Raw genomic sequence first — 19,563 nt, 5'->3', positions numbered from 1 at the left:
TGTGGAATTCAGGGTGAGAGGAGTAGTGTTCCATTATATAAGGTAAGGTTGGAAAGTCCAGTGAAGAGTGGTAGTAGGAGTAACAGAGAAACTATCTTGTCCAGGAATACAGTTTATCTTGGGTAATGATATAGCTGGATCACAGGTGGGAGTGATGCCTACTGTGGTTGATAAGCCAGTGGAAAATCAGACCACTGAAGTGTTGAAGGACGAATATCTTGGGATTTTTCCGGATTGTGTAGTAACAAGGTCGCAAAGTCACAGGTTAAGACAACAGGAGAAATCAAAGAGTGAAGATGACGTTGAAGAGCAATTATCAGAAACGATTTGTGATCAGGTGGTTGAAAAAGACCAAGAACAGGTGGAGGATGAGGCGGATATTTTTAGTTCAGGAAAATTGGCGGAGTTACAACAGAAAGATGTAGAAATAAAACGGATGTATCAGAAAGCATAGACGGAAGAGGAATCAGAGTATTATTACCGTAAAAGTGATGTCTTGATGAGAAAATGGAGACCTTCACATATGCAGGCGGATGAAAAGTGGGCAGAAGTTCATCAAGTAGTATTGCCGGTAGGGTATAGAAAGGAGGTGTTGCGAGTTGCACATGAGGTACCAGTGGGAGATCATTTGGGAATAAGGAAAACTCAAGCTAAAATACAAAAACATTTTTACTGGCCTGGACTACATAAAGATGTAGTTAAATTTTGTCAATCATGTCACACATGTCAAGTGATAGGGAAACCTCAAGCAGTGATAAAACCAGCGTCCTTAATACCCATTCCAGCATTTGAGGAATCTTTCACGAGGGTCCTAATTGATTGCATAGGACCGCTTCATAAAACAAAAAGTGGGAATCAATATCTTTTGACTATAATGGATGTGTCGACTATGTTTCCAAAGGCCATTCCAGTACGTAATATTACAGCTAAAAAGATTGTGGAGGAGTTACTTAAATTCTTTACTAGATATGGATTACCCACAGAAATACAATCGGATCAAGGATCAAATTTTACCTCAAGGTTATTCAAAGAAGGTATGGATAGCTTTGGAATAAAACAATTTAAATCAACTGCGTACCATCCAGAATCGCAGGGAGCGTTAGAAAGGTGGCATCAGACACTAAAGACAATGTTGAGGGCTTATTGTCAAGATTATCCAGAGGATTGGGATAAAGGAATTCCATTCGTACTGTTTGCAATTAGGGATGCACCTAATGAGTCAACCAAATTCAGTCCTTTTGAACTAATTTTTGGTCATGAGGTAAGAGGACCACTTAAATTGTTTAATAAAAAATTAGTGAGTGAGAAATCGGAAATTACATTATTGGATTAAGTGTCAAATTTTAGGGAACGATTAAATAGAGCAGGTGAATTGGCTAGACAACATTTAAAAGTTGCACAAAATGTGATGAAACGGGTCGCGAACAAGACATCCAAAGTTTATAGTTTTGCCTGTGGGGATAAAGTTTTAGTGTTGTTACCAGTGGTAGGTGAACCTTTAAAAGCTAGGTTTTGTGGACCTTATCAGATTGAAAGGAAATTAAGTGAGGTGAATTATGTCATACAAACACCAGATAAAAGGAAGACTCACCTTGCTTAAAAGGTACTTTTAAAGGGAAGGAGAGAAAAAAGAGGAGGTTTTAATGATTCTAACTCAAAGTGACGAACCAAATCCAGATGACTGTGAATTTGACATACCTCAAATTAAATTGGAAAACGAGGATGTTCTTAAAAATTGGGATAAATTGTTGAGTTACCTTCCAGAGGAAAAACGAACTGACCTGAAAGAGTTATTGATATCACATGGGCAAGTTTGTGGAGATAAATTGGGAAGTACTGAAATGACTATATATGATGTAGATGTGGGAAATGCTGTTCCAGTCAAACAACATCCATACAGACCTGATCCTTTAAAATTGGCACAGGTTAACAAAGAGATTGAGAGTATGCTTAAAAATGGCATAATTGAAGTGGTTGCAGCCAATGGAGCTCACCCATAGTGATGGTACCAAAACCAGACGGCACCCAACGGTTGTATGTGGACTATAGAAAGGTTAATGCAGTTACAAGAACGGACTCTTATCCTATCCCACGTTTGGAGGATTGCATTGAGAAAGTGGAACAATCAGCTTTTATTTCCAAACTGGATTTACTTAAAGGTTACTGGCAGGTACCTTTATCCGAAAGGGCGAAGAAGATTTCAGCTTTTGTGACTCCAGATGGTATATACCAATTCAAAGTTATGCAATTTGGCATGAAAAACGCACCAGCCACATTTCAACGGTTAACTAACAAAGTAATTTCAGGATTACCCAATTGTGCGGTATACATCGACGATCTGGTAATTTTCAGCCAGACATGGAAAGAACATTTAAAACATCTGATGGAGTTATTCGATCGACTTCAGGAGGCGGTTTGGTGATAAACCTAGCCAAAAGTGAATTTGGAAAAGCCCAAGTCACTTTCCATGGCCATACAATTGGACAGGGTCGAATGGTCACACGGGATGTGAAACCAACAGTTATTGAGGAGTTTTCAATACCCTCAAGACGAAGGGAAATAATGCGATTTCTCGGCATGAGTGGATTTGATAGAACATTTGTGCAAAGGTTTTGTAGCGTGATTGCTCCACTGATGGACTTGAAGAAATGTCGAAAATTTCAGTGCACAGCGGACTTTCAACATGCATTTGACAGCCTGAAAGCTGTGATAACCAATGCTCCTGTGTTGGAGAGTTACAAGGGACTCTAAAGTCAGATACTTTAGTTCAATCTGATCACTAAGATAAATGCCGAGGCGTAGAGAAATGGATGGATCGTGCAGAGACCGCCTTGTTCAAAGAGACTGTCAATCGAGAAGGATTTCAGTTGGAGGAAGAAAAAAAAAAATGGACTATATTATTATACCTATTTGTGTGTGTTGTTTTTTGAAACGAAAAAGTATATTTACTGTGTGCATTTCTTAAAGAATGGTGAAAAATGAAACCATCTTGAAGTTGATGGTTTATTTTTTTTTCCTTGGGGGGAGGTGTCATGTGAGAGTACCTTTAAGAAATGGGTGTTTATAAATGGGTGTGCATATAAATATCTGTAGTGAGTGTACCTTTAAGAAATGGGTGTTTACTACTGCAGTGATGTCAGAGAGTGGGTGGAGCTGGGCTCTCTGTCAGCTTTTTACTTTTGTTTTAGGCTGTTTGCTGCAGGGTGTGTTTTAGTTTTGTTTTCAGTGTTGGAGCTGAAGCCAGACAGAGCAGGTGTACTGTTGATCTCTCTGCCATGAAAAGACTATCTCTTGATCATTTGGTGAATTCAGAATTATAAATGTTTTCAGTAGTGACTTTAACCTGATCTGCTTCTGTTAAAGGTTTTGTTTTTAAGTCGTATGGATGTTAAAAGGAAAGCTTAAAGGATTACTTAGTGCTGCAGTCTTTGGGAGGTGTATTTGAATTGATGGTTGCAAAGATGTTCACTGTATATTTTAAAAAGGCTAACTTGAGTTCATAGAATAAACATTGTTTTGCTTTAAAAAATATTTTTCCATTTCTGCTGCGCCACACATGTAGAGTGGGCCGTGTGCTCCCCATACCACAATCTAGTAAAAGTTGTGGGGAATTTTGGAGTTCTCTAAACCCTGGCCCATAACACTATGGGCATTCTTAGCGCACCGAATTACACAGTTCTCACCAGGCACAATGACCTTGCTTCCTTCTGTGCTACATCATTCATTCTATGATTCAATGTGGGCAGCACCTTGTAGAACACAATCAGTTAGCTATCAAAACTAAAGGTCAGAGAAGCTTCCCCAGGGAGGTCCGCGTAAATCGTTGTCCTGACGAGAGGAAGAACAATGCAGTTCACAGAATCCTGACTGTTTTAAATAGCTGAACATTCTGCATATCCGATACACAGATGCATTTCAGCTGACCGACCAGTCCCTCTACATGACCAGTCTCAGTCTAAATAGTGGGCATCCCTCACTGCATCCTCCCTTCCCCCACAGTGCCTCCATCCCATTCCACTCCCCCTCCCCGCCTCTTCCTCCCCCTCCTCTCTTCCCTCATCCCCCTCCCTCCGTCCCCACCTCTTCCCCCTCCCCCTCCTCCCCACTCCTCCTCCTCCACTCCTCCCCCCCTCCCACTCCTCTCCTCCCCTCCTCTCATAGAACATACAGTGCAGAAGGAGGCCATTCGGCCCATCGAGTCTGCACCGACCCACATTAATCCCACATTTCCACCTTATCCCCGCAAACCAATAACCCCTCCCAACCCTTATGGACACTACGGGTAATTTAGCATGGCCAATCCACCTAACCTGCACGTCTTTGGACTGTGGGAGGAAACCGGAGCACCCGGAGGAAACCCACGCAGACACGGGGAGAACGTGCAGACTCCGCACAGACAGTGACCCAGCGGGGAATCGAACCTGGGACCCTTGCGCTGTGAAGCCACAGTGCTAACCACTGTGCTACCGTGCTGCCCGTTGAATTCAAATTTCCCATCTGCAGTGGTGGGATATGAACCTACGTCTTCCGAAGCATTACCAAGGCTCTGGATTACAAGTCCTGTGATATTACCACTACACCACTATCTCTCCTTCTTACTCTGGTCCACAAACTGACCCCAGGCACCCTCTCCTCCCCCTCTCCACTCCTCTCCCCCCTCCCCTCCCCCCACTCCTCTCCCCCCCCCACTCCTCCTCTCCCCCTCTCCACTCCTCTCCCCCCTCCCCTCCCCCCACTCCTCTCCCCCCCCCCTCTCCACTCCTCTCCCCCCCCCCTCCTCTCCACTCCCCCCCTCCTCCTCCTCACCCGGGGGAAGCTGACTCCGCTCTGCCGCCTCTCCGGGTCGTGCTGCACCCGGTCCAGCATCAGGTAAAGGGAGAACACGGCCACGCAGAAGATGGCGCCGCCGCAGACGGTGACCTGCTTCTTGAGCTTCATCCTGCGGGTGTCCCGAGGCCCCGCGCCGCTCCGGGGGACCGGCCTCAGCAGCCGCATCCGGGCCGCGGGCGGCGCACCGGCATGGCCGCGAACCCCCTCCCGCTGGAGGCCGGGGCACCCAGCAGGCTGCTCTCCTGTCACAGCGGCCCGGCCCAGGAGACGCGGCCTCGGGGACAGCGACTCTCCTCAGCTCAGCGACCCTGCAGAGCCGGACCCGGCACCGAGACTGCGCACTGCCCGGGCCCGGCACCGAGACTGCGCACTGCCCGGGCCCGGCACCGAGACTGCGCACTGCCCGGGCCCGGCACCGAGACTGCGCACCGCCCGGCACCGAGACTGCGCACTGCCCGGACACTGCACCGAGACTGCGCACTGCCCGGACCCGGCACCGAGACTGCGCACTGCCCGGGCCCGGCACCGAGACTGCGCACTGCCCGGGCCCGGCACCGAGACTGCGCACTGCCCGGGCCCGGCACCGAGACTGCGCACTGCTCGGACCCGGCACCGAGACTGCGCACCGCCCGGGCCCGGCACCGAGTCTGCGCATTTCCAGGACCCGGCATCGAGTCTGCGTACTGCCCCCAGCCCGGCACCGAGTCTGCGCACTGCCCGCACCCGGCACCGAGTCTGCGCACTGCCCGCACCCGGCACCGAGTCTGCACTGCCCCCCAGCCCGGTACCGAGACTGCGCGCTGCCCCCCAGCCCGGCACTGAGACTGCGCACTGCCCGGGCCCGGCATCGAGACTGCGTACACAGCGGACCCGACACGGAGACTGCGCACTGAGCAGGTCCGACACTAAGACTGTGCACTCAGCGGGCTCGCCACAGCGCCCCTCGCGGCTTGGAGGAGCAGTTCGACATCCCTTGACTTCAACAATTCATTCCTCCTGAGGTCCCAGGTTCGATCCCGGCTCTGGGTCACTGTCCGTGTGGAGTTTGCACATTCTCTGCGTGGGTTTCACCCCCACAACCCAAAGATGTGCTGGTTAGGTGGATTGGCCGCGCTAAATTGACCCTTAATTAAAAAACAATTCATTCCTCTAGCGCCTGGCACCACCTCAGGAAACCCCAATTCGTTCCACAGCTAATCTGAGTAGTTTTGAAGTATAATCGCTGTAGCCGATTTACACACAGTTTATACATGGTACAAGTCTCACTACAGTACAGGGTCTGGCGGTGATTACTGCTACCTACACGCGGAGTTTTGTTGACTTGCCGTCAGGTATAGACATAGAATTTACAGTGCAGAAGGAGGCCATTCGGCCCATCGAGTCTGCACCGGCCCTTACAAAGAGCACCGTATGGAAGCCTACGTATCTACCCTATCCCCGTAACCCCCACTTAACATTTTTTGGACACAAAGGGCAATTTATCATGGCCAATCCACCTAACCTGCACATCTTTGGACGGTGGGAGGAAACCGGAGCACCCGGAGGAAACCCACGCACACACGGGGAGGATGTGCAGACTCCTCACAGACAGTGACCAAAGCCGGGAATCGAACCTGGGACCCTGGAGCTGTGAAGCAATTGTGCTAACCACTATGCGACCATGTTGCCCATATAAATATCCATAGTCATGCACACATTTGTCTTTCAATGAAGCAAAATTACTCAGCAAGGCTACCTAATTCAATCACCAGTTTAAACTCATACAGTTTATATTTCTTTTATAAAACCTTATGATCATATCGTCAGGATAACTGCGGATGTACTCTGTCATTTTAAAATTGCACACTCTCACCTGTGATGATTCTGCAATGCCCTCCACTGGTGGGAGGTTAAAGTTATAGCCGAGCGTGACAGGTTTACATAGGTATTTTCCATTGTCAGCATAAACACAATAATTTATATTGAATAAGTACAAGAGGAGGGTCTCATAGACATGAGGGGCGGGATTCTCCGCAGAGCGGAGAATTGCTGCCGGCGTGGTTGGCGCGGCGCCGGTCGCGGGCCGCTCTACGCGGCTGGCCTGCCAATTCTCCAGCCCGGATGGGCCGAGCGGCCATAAGAAAAGAGCCGCGTCCGGCCATCGCCATTCTAACCTGCTCTGAGCCAACGGGACCTTGGCGTTGAAGCGTCGGGTGGCGGCCTGTGGGGGGGGGGGGTGGGGGGAGATCCGACCCCAGGGCGGGCCTCCGATGTGGCCTGGCCCGCGATCGGGGCCCACTGATCGGCGGGCCGGCCTCTGTGGCTGGAGGCCTCCTTTCCTACGCGTCGGCCCCTGTAGTCCTGCGCCATGTTGCGTCGGGGCCGGCGCGTTGAAGGAGGCCACTGCGTATGTCCTCGTTGGTGCCAGCGCATCTGCGCATGCGCGGATCCCGCGGCGTACGGTGAACCGCTCCAGCGCCGTCCTGGCAGCGGCCCGTTCACGCCGTCGTAAAACGCGACGCCGTTTATGATGGCGTGGACACTCTGCCGCGGGATTGGAGAATCCCGCCCGAGATTTTAAAAATATTTGTAGATGCCCAGAATACCGTCATGTCATTCAAACCCCCTCAGGATGCACTCAATATTTTGTTTTTCATTGCTTATGCAGATGTAGTGTGAAGACAGCCCGGAACTGACACCAGGGCAACTTGCCAAGCAAAGTGAGAATCCTGCGTGAAACAGTCTTGCTCTGCATTGCTTTAGAGTCAGTTCAGGTTTTGATACTCAATTTACACTCCAGTAGTTTAGCGATAGTGTAAAATCTAAACTGCTTTGCTGCCACATTAGCTTCTCACATTGGTGTAAATGCGCAACCGAAAGCATCTCCCTCTCCTACTACAGCCGCCATTCCCTAAGAGAGTGTTGGTGACCATGGTCTCCCATGTGTTGGTCCATGCTCATGTTTGTCAAGGTACGACAATGCTTTGCCGTTAGGGTTGCCAACTCTCCAGGATTCTCCTGGAGCCTGCAGGAATTAATCTCCAGGAGAAAATAGTGAGGGTTTAGAAAGTCAATGTTTTATCGTGCTTTTCAAAGACTCATTTATTAGTTGTAAAAGGTGGGAGGTCATGTGATGAAACCTCCTTGAATACATCCAGCTTTGCAGATTCTGGTCGACCGAGAGACTCCCTTGTTCTTTTCCCCCACCTGCTGTTGGTGGACTGAATTGGAAGTATTTGCAGATTGAGAATCAAATTTATTGGCTGCATTATGAACGCACCTTCCATGGCCACCAAGTCCCAGCGTGGGACTGGAACCCGGAGTTTCTGTCTCAGAGGCAGGGTCCCTACCTACTGCGCCACAATATCTCCTAAAGCATTCCGTAGAGAGTGCATTACTTCTTGAAATAATTGTAGGCAGACAAAGCAGCTACTTAACACCCAGAGGGTTCTGATGAACAAGTGGTGAGATTGTTTTCAACCATCTGCAAGATCACTGGAAGATGTGCTAATCCCTCTTGAACAGACAGCTGAACATGATGGGGGAATGTATCGCCTTTCTAATGAATGGGCTTAATAGCCTCCCCAAGTATACCGGTTTGCTGAAGTGGCGACTCCTAGTCCAGTCGATATTATCAGCACAATCTTGCGGGGAGACGGCGGCTGGTGGTATTGTCACTGGACTAGTAATCCTGCGAGCCAGAGTATTGCTCTGGAGAAGATCATAGAATTTACAGTGCAGAAGGAGGCCATTCGGCCCATCGAGTCTGCACCAGCTCCTGGAAAGAGCACCCTACCCAAGGTCAACACCTCCACCCTATCCCCATAACCCAGTAACCCCACCCAACACTTAAGGGCAATTTTGGACACTAAGGGCAATTTATCACGGCCAATCCACCTAACCTGCACATCTTTGGACTGTGGGAGGAAACCGGAGCACCCGGAGGAAACCCACGCAGACACGGGGAGGATGTGCAGACTCCGCACAGACAGTGACCCAAGCCGGGACTCGAACCTGGGACCCTGGAGCTGTGAAGCAATTGTGCTATCCACAATGCTACCGTGCTGCCCATCAAATGTGGATTTGAATCCCACTTCAGTAGATGATGAAACTTGAACTGCATAAAAATCAGGAATTAAAAGTCTAATGATGACAATTGTCAGGAAAAGCCATCTGGTTCACTAATGTCTTTTGGAGAAGGAAATCTGCCGTCCTTACCTAGCCTGGCCCACATGTGACAACGTGGTTGATTCTTAAATACTCTCAGTTCAAGGGCAATTAGGGATGGGCAATGAATGAATAAAAAAAACAGAATAATAATCTGGAACTAAATTCTCAAATGCATAATTAATTTGATCACTGTAGTTTATTTCACTCTACCCTACAGTAAAACATCAACATAAAAGCTAAATAACGTATGGTCCAGTTTATGACATTGCAGAATGTTGTACTTCTGTGCTTCATTTTCACAGTAGATTACACATGGCTGGAGCACTTGACGTTTCTGTTAGCATGGCCCACCAAGCAGAGACCCACAGGGACTGCAGCGGTTCAAGAAGGCCGAGTCCTCACCATCTTCTCGAGGGAAATTAGGGGCGGCCACCAAAGGCTGGTCTAGTCAGCAACGCCCACACCCCGCGCAAGAATTAAAAAAATTAGCAGGCTACATTTAAAGTTTTGATCAATGTCTCCATTAATCTGCTACAGGTACTAACAGATCATGCTCCGATTTTAAAATGTAATACAAGCGAGGAAGATCTTGTGGCGCAATGGTTAGTGTCGCTTCCTCTGAACCAGACATTCCAGGTTGAAATCCCAATGCTAGGACATGTTGGCCACAGATGGAGAGCGCGTGATGCAGTTCAACAGACTGATAATCAGCTCGGGAATCCTTGCACCACGATTCTCCAAAAGGAAAAACAATGGGAAGGTACGCTTAAAAACACAAACTGGTGAGGAAAAACGTTTTTCCCCATAAATTTAGACTGCCCAATTCATTTTTTCCAATTAAGGGGCAATTTAGTGCGGCCAATCCACCCACCCTGCGCATCTTTGGGTTGTGGGGGCGAAACCCACGCAGACACGGGGAGAATGTGCAAACCCCACACGGACAGTGACCCAGAGCCAGGATCGAACCTGGGACCTCGGGGCCGTGAGGCGGCAGTTCTAACCACTGAGCCGCCCAAAGGAACTTAAATTTAAAAAAAAAAATGTCAAACCTGCAGCACCATCACATTCAAATAGGACAAAAGAAACAAGGAATATAAGCACAAATATAACAAAGGTGCCTGGGTGGGTTGTTAGGCCTCAAATTGATCTAAGGCCGCAGTTTGCACATCTCTGAAGGTCACACTTGTACAACAGGGTGGGGTTGCTAATTCCAAGATACTAATTCACCATCAGTTAGCACATATAGGAGCATTGCGCACACTGCCTAGTTAATGGCAAATATTTCTCATAATAACATGGTGTTACTGCCCAGCCCTTTGTTGGTTCGGCGAGGTACAAGGGTGAGCAGGTAAGCCAAAACAGGAAGATCTCAGGTTGACTGGCAGTCCATGTTGTGTTGAAACGGCAATTGGGGTTTGACAATCGGCCTTAGCGACACGAGGTTGAGGAGAGTTTAATAAAGGATTGTCTCGGGTTCAGGCACATGACGGCGATCCCAGTGAGTCTGACTGAATGTCGATGGTATTGGGCGAGGAGAGGTTTAGGGGTGGGGATCAGTGCGATTCCGCCACAGTTGATGAGTCAGTGTGAAGGCCTGTGACCAGGCGGGTCAGGTAACCAATAGGATCATCGCCTGTAGTATTTCAATCAGGAGTGATGACATCTGATTGGACAAAGGAACAGGTAAGGGGATGCCTGATAGGCCAATGGAATAACCTGGCTTTTCTTCAGAACCAACGAGAGCAAATGATCATAAATACGCAAAGGTTATTCCAAACTGACCACTTGATGTTCCTTCATTTATTTCCAATTGGTTCTTTGAGTACGGCCTTACTGCTGGGCAGCAGCGTCACCGAGAGGGAGATTTGTTTTGATGCCATTGGTAATTTCCATCTTAGAAAATTCCAGTGCCCATTGGGGGTGGGATCAGGGCCTCGGTGTGCCCTCATTTCAAGGCTAATTGGGCGTACAGTGACTAACTCCTCCTGCCTGTGAAGGGCCTTTAGTGAGTTGCGTGTGAATGGTCCCATTGGAACACCTATTGGATGCGAGAGAACGGGAAAATGTCACGGGGGCGCAGTGGAGGTTTGCTCTGAAGTAGAGGCATCAGCACAATGTGGGGATAGTGGACAGGGAACATCGTTCTGCATCGAACCCATAGGAACAGGATTAGGCCATTCAGCCCCTCGAGCCTGTCCCGCCAATCAATGCAATCATGGCTGATCTGTGACTAACTCCATATCCCTCCCTTTGGCCCATATCCCTTAATCTCTTTGCTTAACAAAAATCTATCTCAGATTTAAAATCAACAACTGATCCAGCTTCAGCTGCTGTTTGTAGGGGAGAGTCCCAAACCTCTATTTGGGTGAAGATGTTCTTCCTAACATCTCTCCTGAACGGTCTAGCCCTACTTTTTACACTCTGCTCCCAAGTTTTAGAATCTCCAACCAGTGGAAATAGTTTATCTTTATCTATCCTGTCTTTTCCAGTTAATATCTTTTTTAAAAATAAATTTAGAGTACCCAGTTCTTTTATTTCTTATTAAGGGGCAATTTAGCGTGGCCAATCCACCTACCCAGCACATCTTTGGGTTGTGGGGGTGAGACCCACGCAGACACGGGGAGAATGTGCAAACTCCACACGGACAGTGACCCAGGGCCGGGATCGAACCTGGGACCTCGGCACCGTGAGGCAACAGTGCTAACCACTGCGCCGCACGCCCTGGTAATATCTTGAAGACTTCGATCAGATCGCCCTTAACCTTCTAAATTCTAGAGAAAACAGGCCCAATCTCCTCGCAACTTCAACCCCTGCATTTTGTCACTCCTACATTGCTCTCCCTCCCATGCCAAAATATCCTTCCGAAGGTGTGGCGCCCAGAACTGCTCACAATCACTCCGAGTGCGGTCTAACCAGGGTTTTGTAAAGCTGCAGCGTAACCCCTGTATCTTTAATCCTCCAGATATAAAGACTAGAATTCCATTAGCCTTTTTGATTATTTTTTGCATTCGCTCGTGCTCAGTGCTGACACCTGGTGCCAGAAACGCAAAGTGAAACGGTTTAAACGCCACCCCCTACCTCGCAGCTCCCTCTTCCCTCTCACCCACAGCTTTCCACCTCACCGAGCAACTCGAGCAAACCCACCCCCGACTGAAACAAAAAGCTTTGTGGAAATATTTTATTTGTTTGTTCTTTGGAAAGGAGCGTAGCTAGCAAGACCAGCCTTAATCACCCATCCCTAAAGCACTAAGTTAAACATATGGAGCAGCGCCCCAGTTTTGTTGGTCTCTGTGTTTCACTGAAGGAAGTGGGGAGGAGGTTTATAAAAGTAATCGCTTCCAGTTTCATTTCCATCTTTTCCTGACAGTCACAAGCTCCTGGTGAATGGTACTGAAACTTGGCCGGTTCTTTGGGTCGTATTGCCAACAGCGACACATGATACCGTAAATCTCGTCTGGACAGGAATCAGGGGCAGTGAGGCGATAGCCTAGGGACATGGAACAAATCGATTAGCAAATCAATGAATTCCCACATCTCATAGAACATATAGAACATAGAACCGTACAGCACAGTACAGGCCCTTCGGCCCACGATGTTGTGCCCAACTAGTCTGAAACTAAGATCAAATCAACCTACTCCCACTCATTCTAGTGCACTCCGTGTGCCTATCCAATAACCGCTTGAAAGTTCCTAAAGTGTCCTACTCCACTACCATAGCTGGGAGTGCGGTCCACGCCCCAGCCACTCTCTGAGTAAAGAACCTACCTCTAACATCCCTCCTATATCTTCCACCATGAACCTTATAGTTATGCCCCCTTGTAACAGCTACATCCACCCGAGGAAAAAGTCACTGAACGTCCACTCTATCTATCTGTCCCCATCAAACACTCCCAGGACAGGTACAGCACGGGGTTAGATACAGAGTAAAGCTCCCTCTACACTGTCCCCATCAAACACTCCCAGGACAGGTACAGCACGGTGTTAGACAGAGAGTAAAGTTCCCTCTACACTGTCCCCATCAAACACTCCCAGGACAGGTACAGCACGGGGTTAGATACAGAGTAAAGCTCCCTCTACACTGTCCCCATCAAATCATCCCAGGACAGGTACAGCACGGTGTTAGACAGAGAGTAAAGTTCCCTCTACACTGTCCCCATCAAACACTCCCAGGACAGGTACAGCACGGGATTAGATACAGAGTAAAGCTCCCTCTACACTGCCCCATCAAATCCTCCCAGGACAGGTTCAGCACGGGGTTAGATACAGAGCAAAGCACCCTCTACACTGTCCCCATCAAACACTCCCAGGACAGGTACAGCACAGGATTAGATACAGAGTAAAGCTCGCTCTACACTGTCCCCATCAAATCCTCCCAGGACAGGTACAGCACGGGGTTAGATACAGAGTAAAGCTCCCTCTACACTGTTCCTATCAAACTCTCCCAGGACAGGTACAACCTGGGGTTAGATACAGAGTAAAGCTCCCTCTACATTGTCCCCATCAAACACTCCCAGGACAGGTACAGCACGGGGTTAGATACAGAGTAAAGCTCCCTCTACACTGTCCCCATCAAACACTCCCAGGACAGTTACAGCACGGGGTTAGATACAGAGTAAAGCTCCCTCTACACTGTCCCCATCAAACACTCCCAGGACAGGTACAGCACGGGGTTAGATACAGAGTAAAGCTCCCTCTACACTGTCCCCATCAAATCCTCCCAGGACAGGTTTAGCACGGGGTTAGATACAGAGTAAAGCTCCCTCTACACTGTCCCCGTCAAACTCTCCCAGGACAGGTACAACATGGGGTTCGATACAGAGTAAAGCTCCCTCTACACTGTCCCCATGAAATACTCTCAGGACAGGTACATCATGGGGTTAGATACAGAGTAAAGCTCCCTCTACACTATCCCAATCAAACACACCCAGGACAGGTACAGCACGGGGTTAGATACAGAGTAAAGCTCCCTCTACACTGTCCCCATCAAACACTCCCAGGACAGGTACAGCACGGGGTTAGATACAGAGTAAAGCTCCCTCTACACTGTCCCCATCAAACACTCCCAGGACAGGTGCAGCACGGGGTTAGATACAAGGTAAAGCTCCCTCTACACTGTCCCCATCAAACACTCCCAGGACAGGTACAGCACGGGGTTAGATACAGAGTAAAGCTCCCTCTACACTGTCCCCATCAAACACTCCCAGGACAGGTACAGCACGGGGTTAGATACAGAGTAAAGCTCCCTCTACACTGTCCCCATCAAACACTCCCAGGACAGGTGCAGCACGGGGTTAGATACAAGGTAAAGCTCCCTCTACACTGTCCCCATCAAACACTCCCAGGACAGGTACAGCACAGGGTTAGATACAGAGTAAAGCTTCCTCTACACTGTCCCCATCAAACACTCCCATGACAGGTACAGCATGGGGGTAGATACAGAGTAAATCTCCCTCTACACTCTTCCCATCAAACACTCCCAGGACAGGTAAAGCACAGGGTTCGATACAGAGTAAAGCTCCCTCTACACTGGCCCCATCAAACACTCCCAGGACAGGTGCAGCATGGGGTTAGATACAGAGTAAAGTTCCCTCTACACTGTCCCCATCAAACACTCCCAGGACAGGTACAGCACGGGGTTAGATACAGAGTAAAGCTCCCTCTACACTGTCCCCATCAAACACTCCCAGGACAGGTACAGCACAGGGTTAGATACAGAGTAAATCTCCCTCTGCACTGTCCCCATCAAACACTCCCAGGACAGGTACAGCATGGGGGTAGATACAGAGTAAAGCTCCCTCTACACTGTCCCCATCAAACACTCCCAGGACAGGTACAGCACAGGATTAGATACAGAGTAAAGCTCCCTCTACACTGTCCCCATCAAATCCTCCCGGGACAGGTTCAGCACGGGGTTAGATACAGAGTAAAGCTCCCTCTACACTGTCCCCATCAAATCCTCCCAGGACAGGTACAGCACGGGGTTAGATACAGAGTAAAGCTCCCTCTACACTGTCCCCATCAAACACTCCCAGGACAGGTACAGCATGGGGTTAGATACAGAGTAAAGTTCCCTCTACACTGTCCCCATCAAACTCTCCCAGGACAGGTACAACATGGGGTTAGATACAGAGTAAAGCTCCCTCTACACAGTCCCCATCAAGCACTCCCAGGACAGGTACAGCACGGGGTTAGATACAGAGTAAAGCTCCCTCTACACTGTCCCCATCAAACACTCCCAGGACAGGTACAGCACGGGGTTAGATACAGAGTCAAGCACCCTCTACACTGTCCCCATCAAACACTCCCAGTACAGGTACAGCACGGGGTTAGATACAGAGTAAAGCTCCCTCTACACTGTCCCCATCAAACACTCCCAGGACAGGTACAGCACGGGGTTAGATACAGAGTAAAGCTCCCTCTACACTGTCCCCATCAAAACACTCTCAGGACAGGTGCAGCACGGGGTTAGATACAGGGTAAAGCTCCCTCTACACTGTCCCCATCAAACACTCCCAGGACAGGTACAGCACAGGGTTAGATACAGAGTAAAGCTTCCTCTACACTGTCCCCATCAAACACTCCCATGACAGGTACAGCATGGGGGTAGATACAGAGTAAAGCTCCCTCTACACTGTCCCCATCAAACACTCCCAGGACAGGTACAGCACAGGATTAGATACAGAGTAAAGCTCCCTCTACACTGTCCCCATCAAATCCTCCCAGGACAGGTACAGCACGGGGTTAGATACAGAGTAAAGCTCCCTCTACACTGTCCCCATCAAACACTCCCGGGACAGGTACTGCCCGGGGTTAGATACAGAGTAAACCTCCCTCTACACTGTCACCATCAAACACTCCCAGGACAGGTACAGCACGGGGTTAGATACAGAGTAAAGCTCCCTCTACACTGTCCCCATCAAACACTCCCAGGACAGGTACAGCACGGGGTTAGATACAGAGTAAAGCTCCCTCTACACTGTCCCCATCAAACACTCCCAGGACAGGTACAGCACGGGGTTAGGTACAGAGTAAAGCTCCCTCTGCACTGTCCCAATCAAGCACTTCCAGGACAGGTACAGCATGGGGTTAGATACAGAGTAAAGTTCCCTCTACACAGTCCCCATCAAGCACTCCCAGGACAGGTGCAGCACGGGGTTAGATACAGAGTAAAGCTCCCTCTACACTGTCCCCATCAAACAATCCCAGGACAGGTACAGCACGGGGTTAGATACAGAGTAAAGCTCCCTCTACACTGTATCCATCAAACACTTCCAGGACAGGTACAGCATCGGGGTAGATACAGAGTAAAGCTCCCTCTACACTGTCTCCATCAAACAATCCCAGGACAGGTACAGCACGGGATTAGATACAGAGTAAAGCTCCCTCTGCACTGTCCCCATCAAATCCTCGCAGGACAGGGTCAGCACGGGGTTAGATACAGAGTAAAGCTCCCTCTACACTGCCCCCATCAAACATTCCTAGGACAGGTACAGCACAGGGTTAGATACAGAGTAAAGCTCCCTCTGCACTGTCCCCATCAAATCCTCGCAGGACAGGGTCAGCACGGGGTGAGATACAGAGTAAAGCTCCCTCTACACTGCCCCCATCAAACATTCCTAGGACAGGTACAGCACGGGATTAGATACAGAGTAAAGCTCCCTCTGCACTGTCCCCATCAAACACTCCCACGACAGGTTCAGCACGGGGTTAGATACAGAGTAAAGCACCCTCGACACTGTCCCCATCAAACACTCCCGGGACAGGTACAGCACGGGGTTAGATACAGAGTAAAACTCCCTCTATACTGTCCCCATTAAACACTCCCAGGACAGGAACAGCACGTGGTTAGATACAGAGTAAAGCTCCCTCTACACTGTCTCCATCAAACACTCCCAGGACAGGTACAGCACGGGGTTAGATACAGAGTAAAGCTCCCTCTACACTGTCCCCATCAAACACTCCCAGGACAGGTACTGCACGGGGTTAGATACAGAGTAAAGCTCCCTCTACACTGTCCACATCAATCTCTCCCAGGACAGGTACAACATGGGGTTAGATACAGAGGAAGCTCCCTCTACACTGTCCCCATCAAACACTCCCAGGACAGGTACAGCACAGGGTTAGATACAGAGGAAAGCTCCCTCTACACTGTCCCCATCAAATACTCTCAGGACAGGTACAGCATGGGGTTAGATACAGAGTAAAGCTCCCTCTACACTATCCCCATCAAACACACCCAGGACAGGTACAGCACGGGGTTAGATACAGAGTAAAGCTCCCTCTACACTGTCCCCATCAAACACTCCCAGGACAGGTACAGCATCGGGTTAGATACAGAGTAAAGCTCCCTCTACACTGTCCCCATCTAACACTCCCAGGACAGGTACAGCACGGGGTTAGATACAGAGTAAAGCTCCCTCGACACTGTCCCCATCAAACACTCCCAGGACAGGTACAGCACAGGGTTAGATACAGAGTAAAGCTCCCTCTACACTGTCCCCATCAAACACTCCCAGGACAGGTACAGCATCGGGTTAGATACAGAGTAAAGCTCCCTCTACACTGTCCCCATCAAACACTCCCAGGACAGGTACAGCACAGGGTTAGATACAGAGTAAAGCTCCCTCTACACTGTCCCCATCAAACACTCCCAGGACAGGTACAGCACGGGGTTAGATACAGAGTAAAGCTCCCTCTGCACTGTCCCAATCAAACACTTCCAGGACAGGTACAGCATGGGGTTAGATACAGAGTAAAGCTCCCTCTACACTGTCCCCATCAAACACTCCCAGGACAGGTACAGCACGGGGTTAGATACAGAGTAAAGGTCCCTCGACACAGTCCCCATCAAGCACTCCCAGGACAGGTGCAGCATGGGGTTAGATACAGAGTAAAGCTCCCTCTACACTGTCCCCATCAAACTCCCAGGACAGGTACAGCACGGGGTTAGATACAGAGTAAAGCTCCCTCTACACTGTCTCCATCAAACACTTCCAGGACAGGGACAGCATCGGGGTTAGATACAGAGTAAAGCTCCCTCGACACTGTCTCCATCAAACACTCCCAGGACAGGTACAGCACGGGGTTAGATACAGAGTAAAGCTCCCTCTACGCTGTCCCCATCAAACACTCCCAGGACAGGTACAGCACGGGGATGGATACAGAGTAAAGCTCCCTCTACACTGTCCCCATCAAACACTCCCAGGACAGGTGCAGCACGGGGTTAGATACAGGGTAAAGCTCCCTCTACACTGTCCCCATCAAACACTCCCAGGACAGGTACAGCACAGGGTTAGATACAGAGTAAAGCTTCCTCTACACTGTCCCCATCAAACACTCCCATGACAGGTACAGCATGGGGGTAGATACAGAGTAAATCTCCCTCTACACTCTTCCCATCAAACACTCCCAGGACAGGTAAAGCACAGGGTTCGATACAGAGTAAAGCTCCCTCTACACTGTCCCCATCAAACACTCCCAGGACAGGTGCAGCATGGGGTTAGATACAGAGTAAAGTTCCCTCTGCACTGTCCCAATCAAACACTCCCAGGACAGGTACAGCACAGGGTTAGATACAGAGTAAAGCTCCCTCTACACTGTCCCCATCAAACACTCCCGGGACAGGTACAGCACGGGGTTAGATACAGAGTAAAACTCCCTTTATACTGTCCCCATCAAACACTCCCAGAGCACGGGGTTAGATACAGAGTAAAGCTCCCTCTACACTGTCCACATCAATCTCTCCCAGGACAGGTACAACATGGGGTTAGATACAGAGGAAGCTCCCTCTACACTGTCCCCATCAAACACTCCCAGGACAGGTACAGCACGGGGTTAGATACAGAGGAAAGCTCCCTCTACACTGTCCCCATCAAATACTCTCAGGACAGGTACAGCATGGGGTTAGATACAGAGTAAAGCTCCCTCTACACTGTCCCCATCAAACACTCCCAGGACAGGTACAGCATCGGGTTAGATACAGAGTAAAGCTCCCTCTACACTGTCCCCATCTAACACTCCCAGGACAGGTACAGCACGGGGTTAGATACAGAGTAAAGCTCCCTCGACACTGTCCCCATCAAACACTCCCAGGACAGGTACAGCACAGGGTTAGATACAGAGTAAAGCTCCCTCTACACTGTCCCCATCAAACACTCCCAGGACAGGTACAGCATCGGGTTAGATACAGAGCAAAGCTCCCTCTACACTGTCCCCATCAAACACTCCCAGGACAGGTACAGCACAGGGTTAGATACAGAGTAAAGCTCCCTCTACACTGTCCCCATCAAACACTCCCAGGACAGGTACAGCACGGGGTTAGATACAGAGTAAAGCTCCCTCTGCACTGTCCCAATCAAACACTTCCAGGACAGGTACAGCATGGGGTTAGATACAGAGTAAAGCTCCCTCTACACTGTCCCCATCAAACACTCCCAGGACAGGTACAGCACGGGGTTAGATACAGAGTAAAGGTCCCTCGACACAGTCCCCATCAAGCACTCCCAGGACAGGTGCAGCACGGGGTTAGATACAGAGTAAAGCTCCCTCTACACTGTCCCCATCAAACTCCCAGGACAGGTACAG

At 49.4% G+C, this 19,563-nt stretch overlaps 2 protein-coding genes across 3 annotated transcripts in view; both read right to left on the bottom strand.

The window, feature by feature from the left end:
- The window catches only part of man2a2 (mannosidase, alpha, class 2A, member 2), a 62,933-nt gene extending 57,776 nt beyond the window's left edge, over positions 1 to 5,157 (bottom strand). The window contains exon 1 of one of the 2 annotated variants that reach the window (XM_072492705.1): positions 4,807 to 5,157. In XM_072492705.1, the coding sequence (XP_072348806.1) occupies positions 4,807 to 4,995 (189 nt within the window). In that variant the 5' untranslated portion in view covers positions 4,996 to 5,157. The remainder of the gene's footprint in view (positions 1 to 4,806) is intronic. The other variant, XM_072492704.1, reaches the window with a different exon arrangement.
- A 3,999-nt stretch (positions 5,158 to 9,156) lies between these two features.
- fes (FES proto-oncogene, tyrosine kinase) overlaps positions 9,157 to 19,563 on the bottom strand; it is a 146,935-nt gene continuing 136,528 nt past the window's right edge. Inside the window, exon 19 of the mRNA XM_072492703.1 lies at positions 9,157 to 12,466. Within this exon, the coding sequence (XP_072348804.1) occupies positions 12,324 to 12,466 (143 nt within the window). The 3' untranslated portion in view covers positions 9,157 to 12,323. The remainder of the gene's footprint in view (positions 12,467 to 19,563) is intronic.

This window comes from Scyliorhinus torazame, chromosome 30, assembly GCF_047496885.1.
Source record: "Scyliorhinus torazame isolate Kashiwa2021f chromosome 30, sScyTor2.1, whole genome shotgun sequence".
Lineage (NCBI taxonomy): Eukaryota > Metazoa > Chordata > Chondrichthyes > Carcharhiniformes > Scyliorhinidae > Scyliorhinus > Scyliorhinus torazame.
Note: the sequence above shows the minus strand (reverse complement) of the source record. Positions and strands in the feature narration are given on the sequence as shown.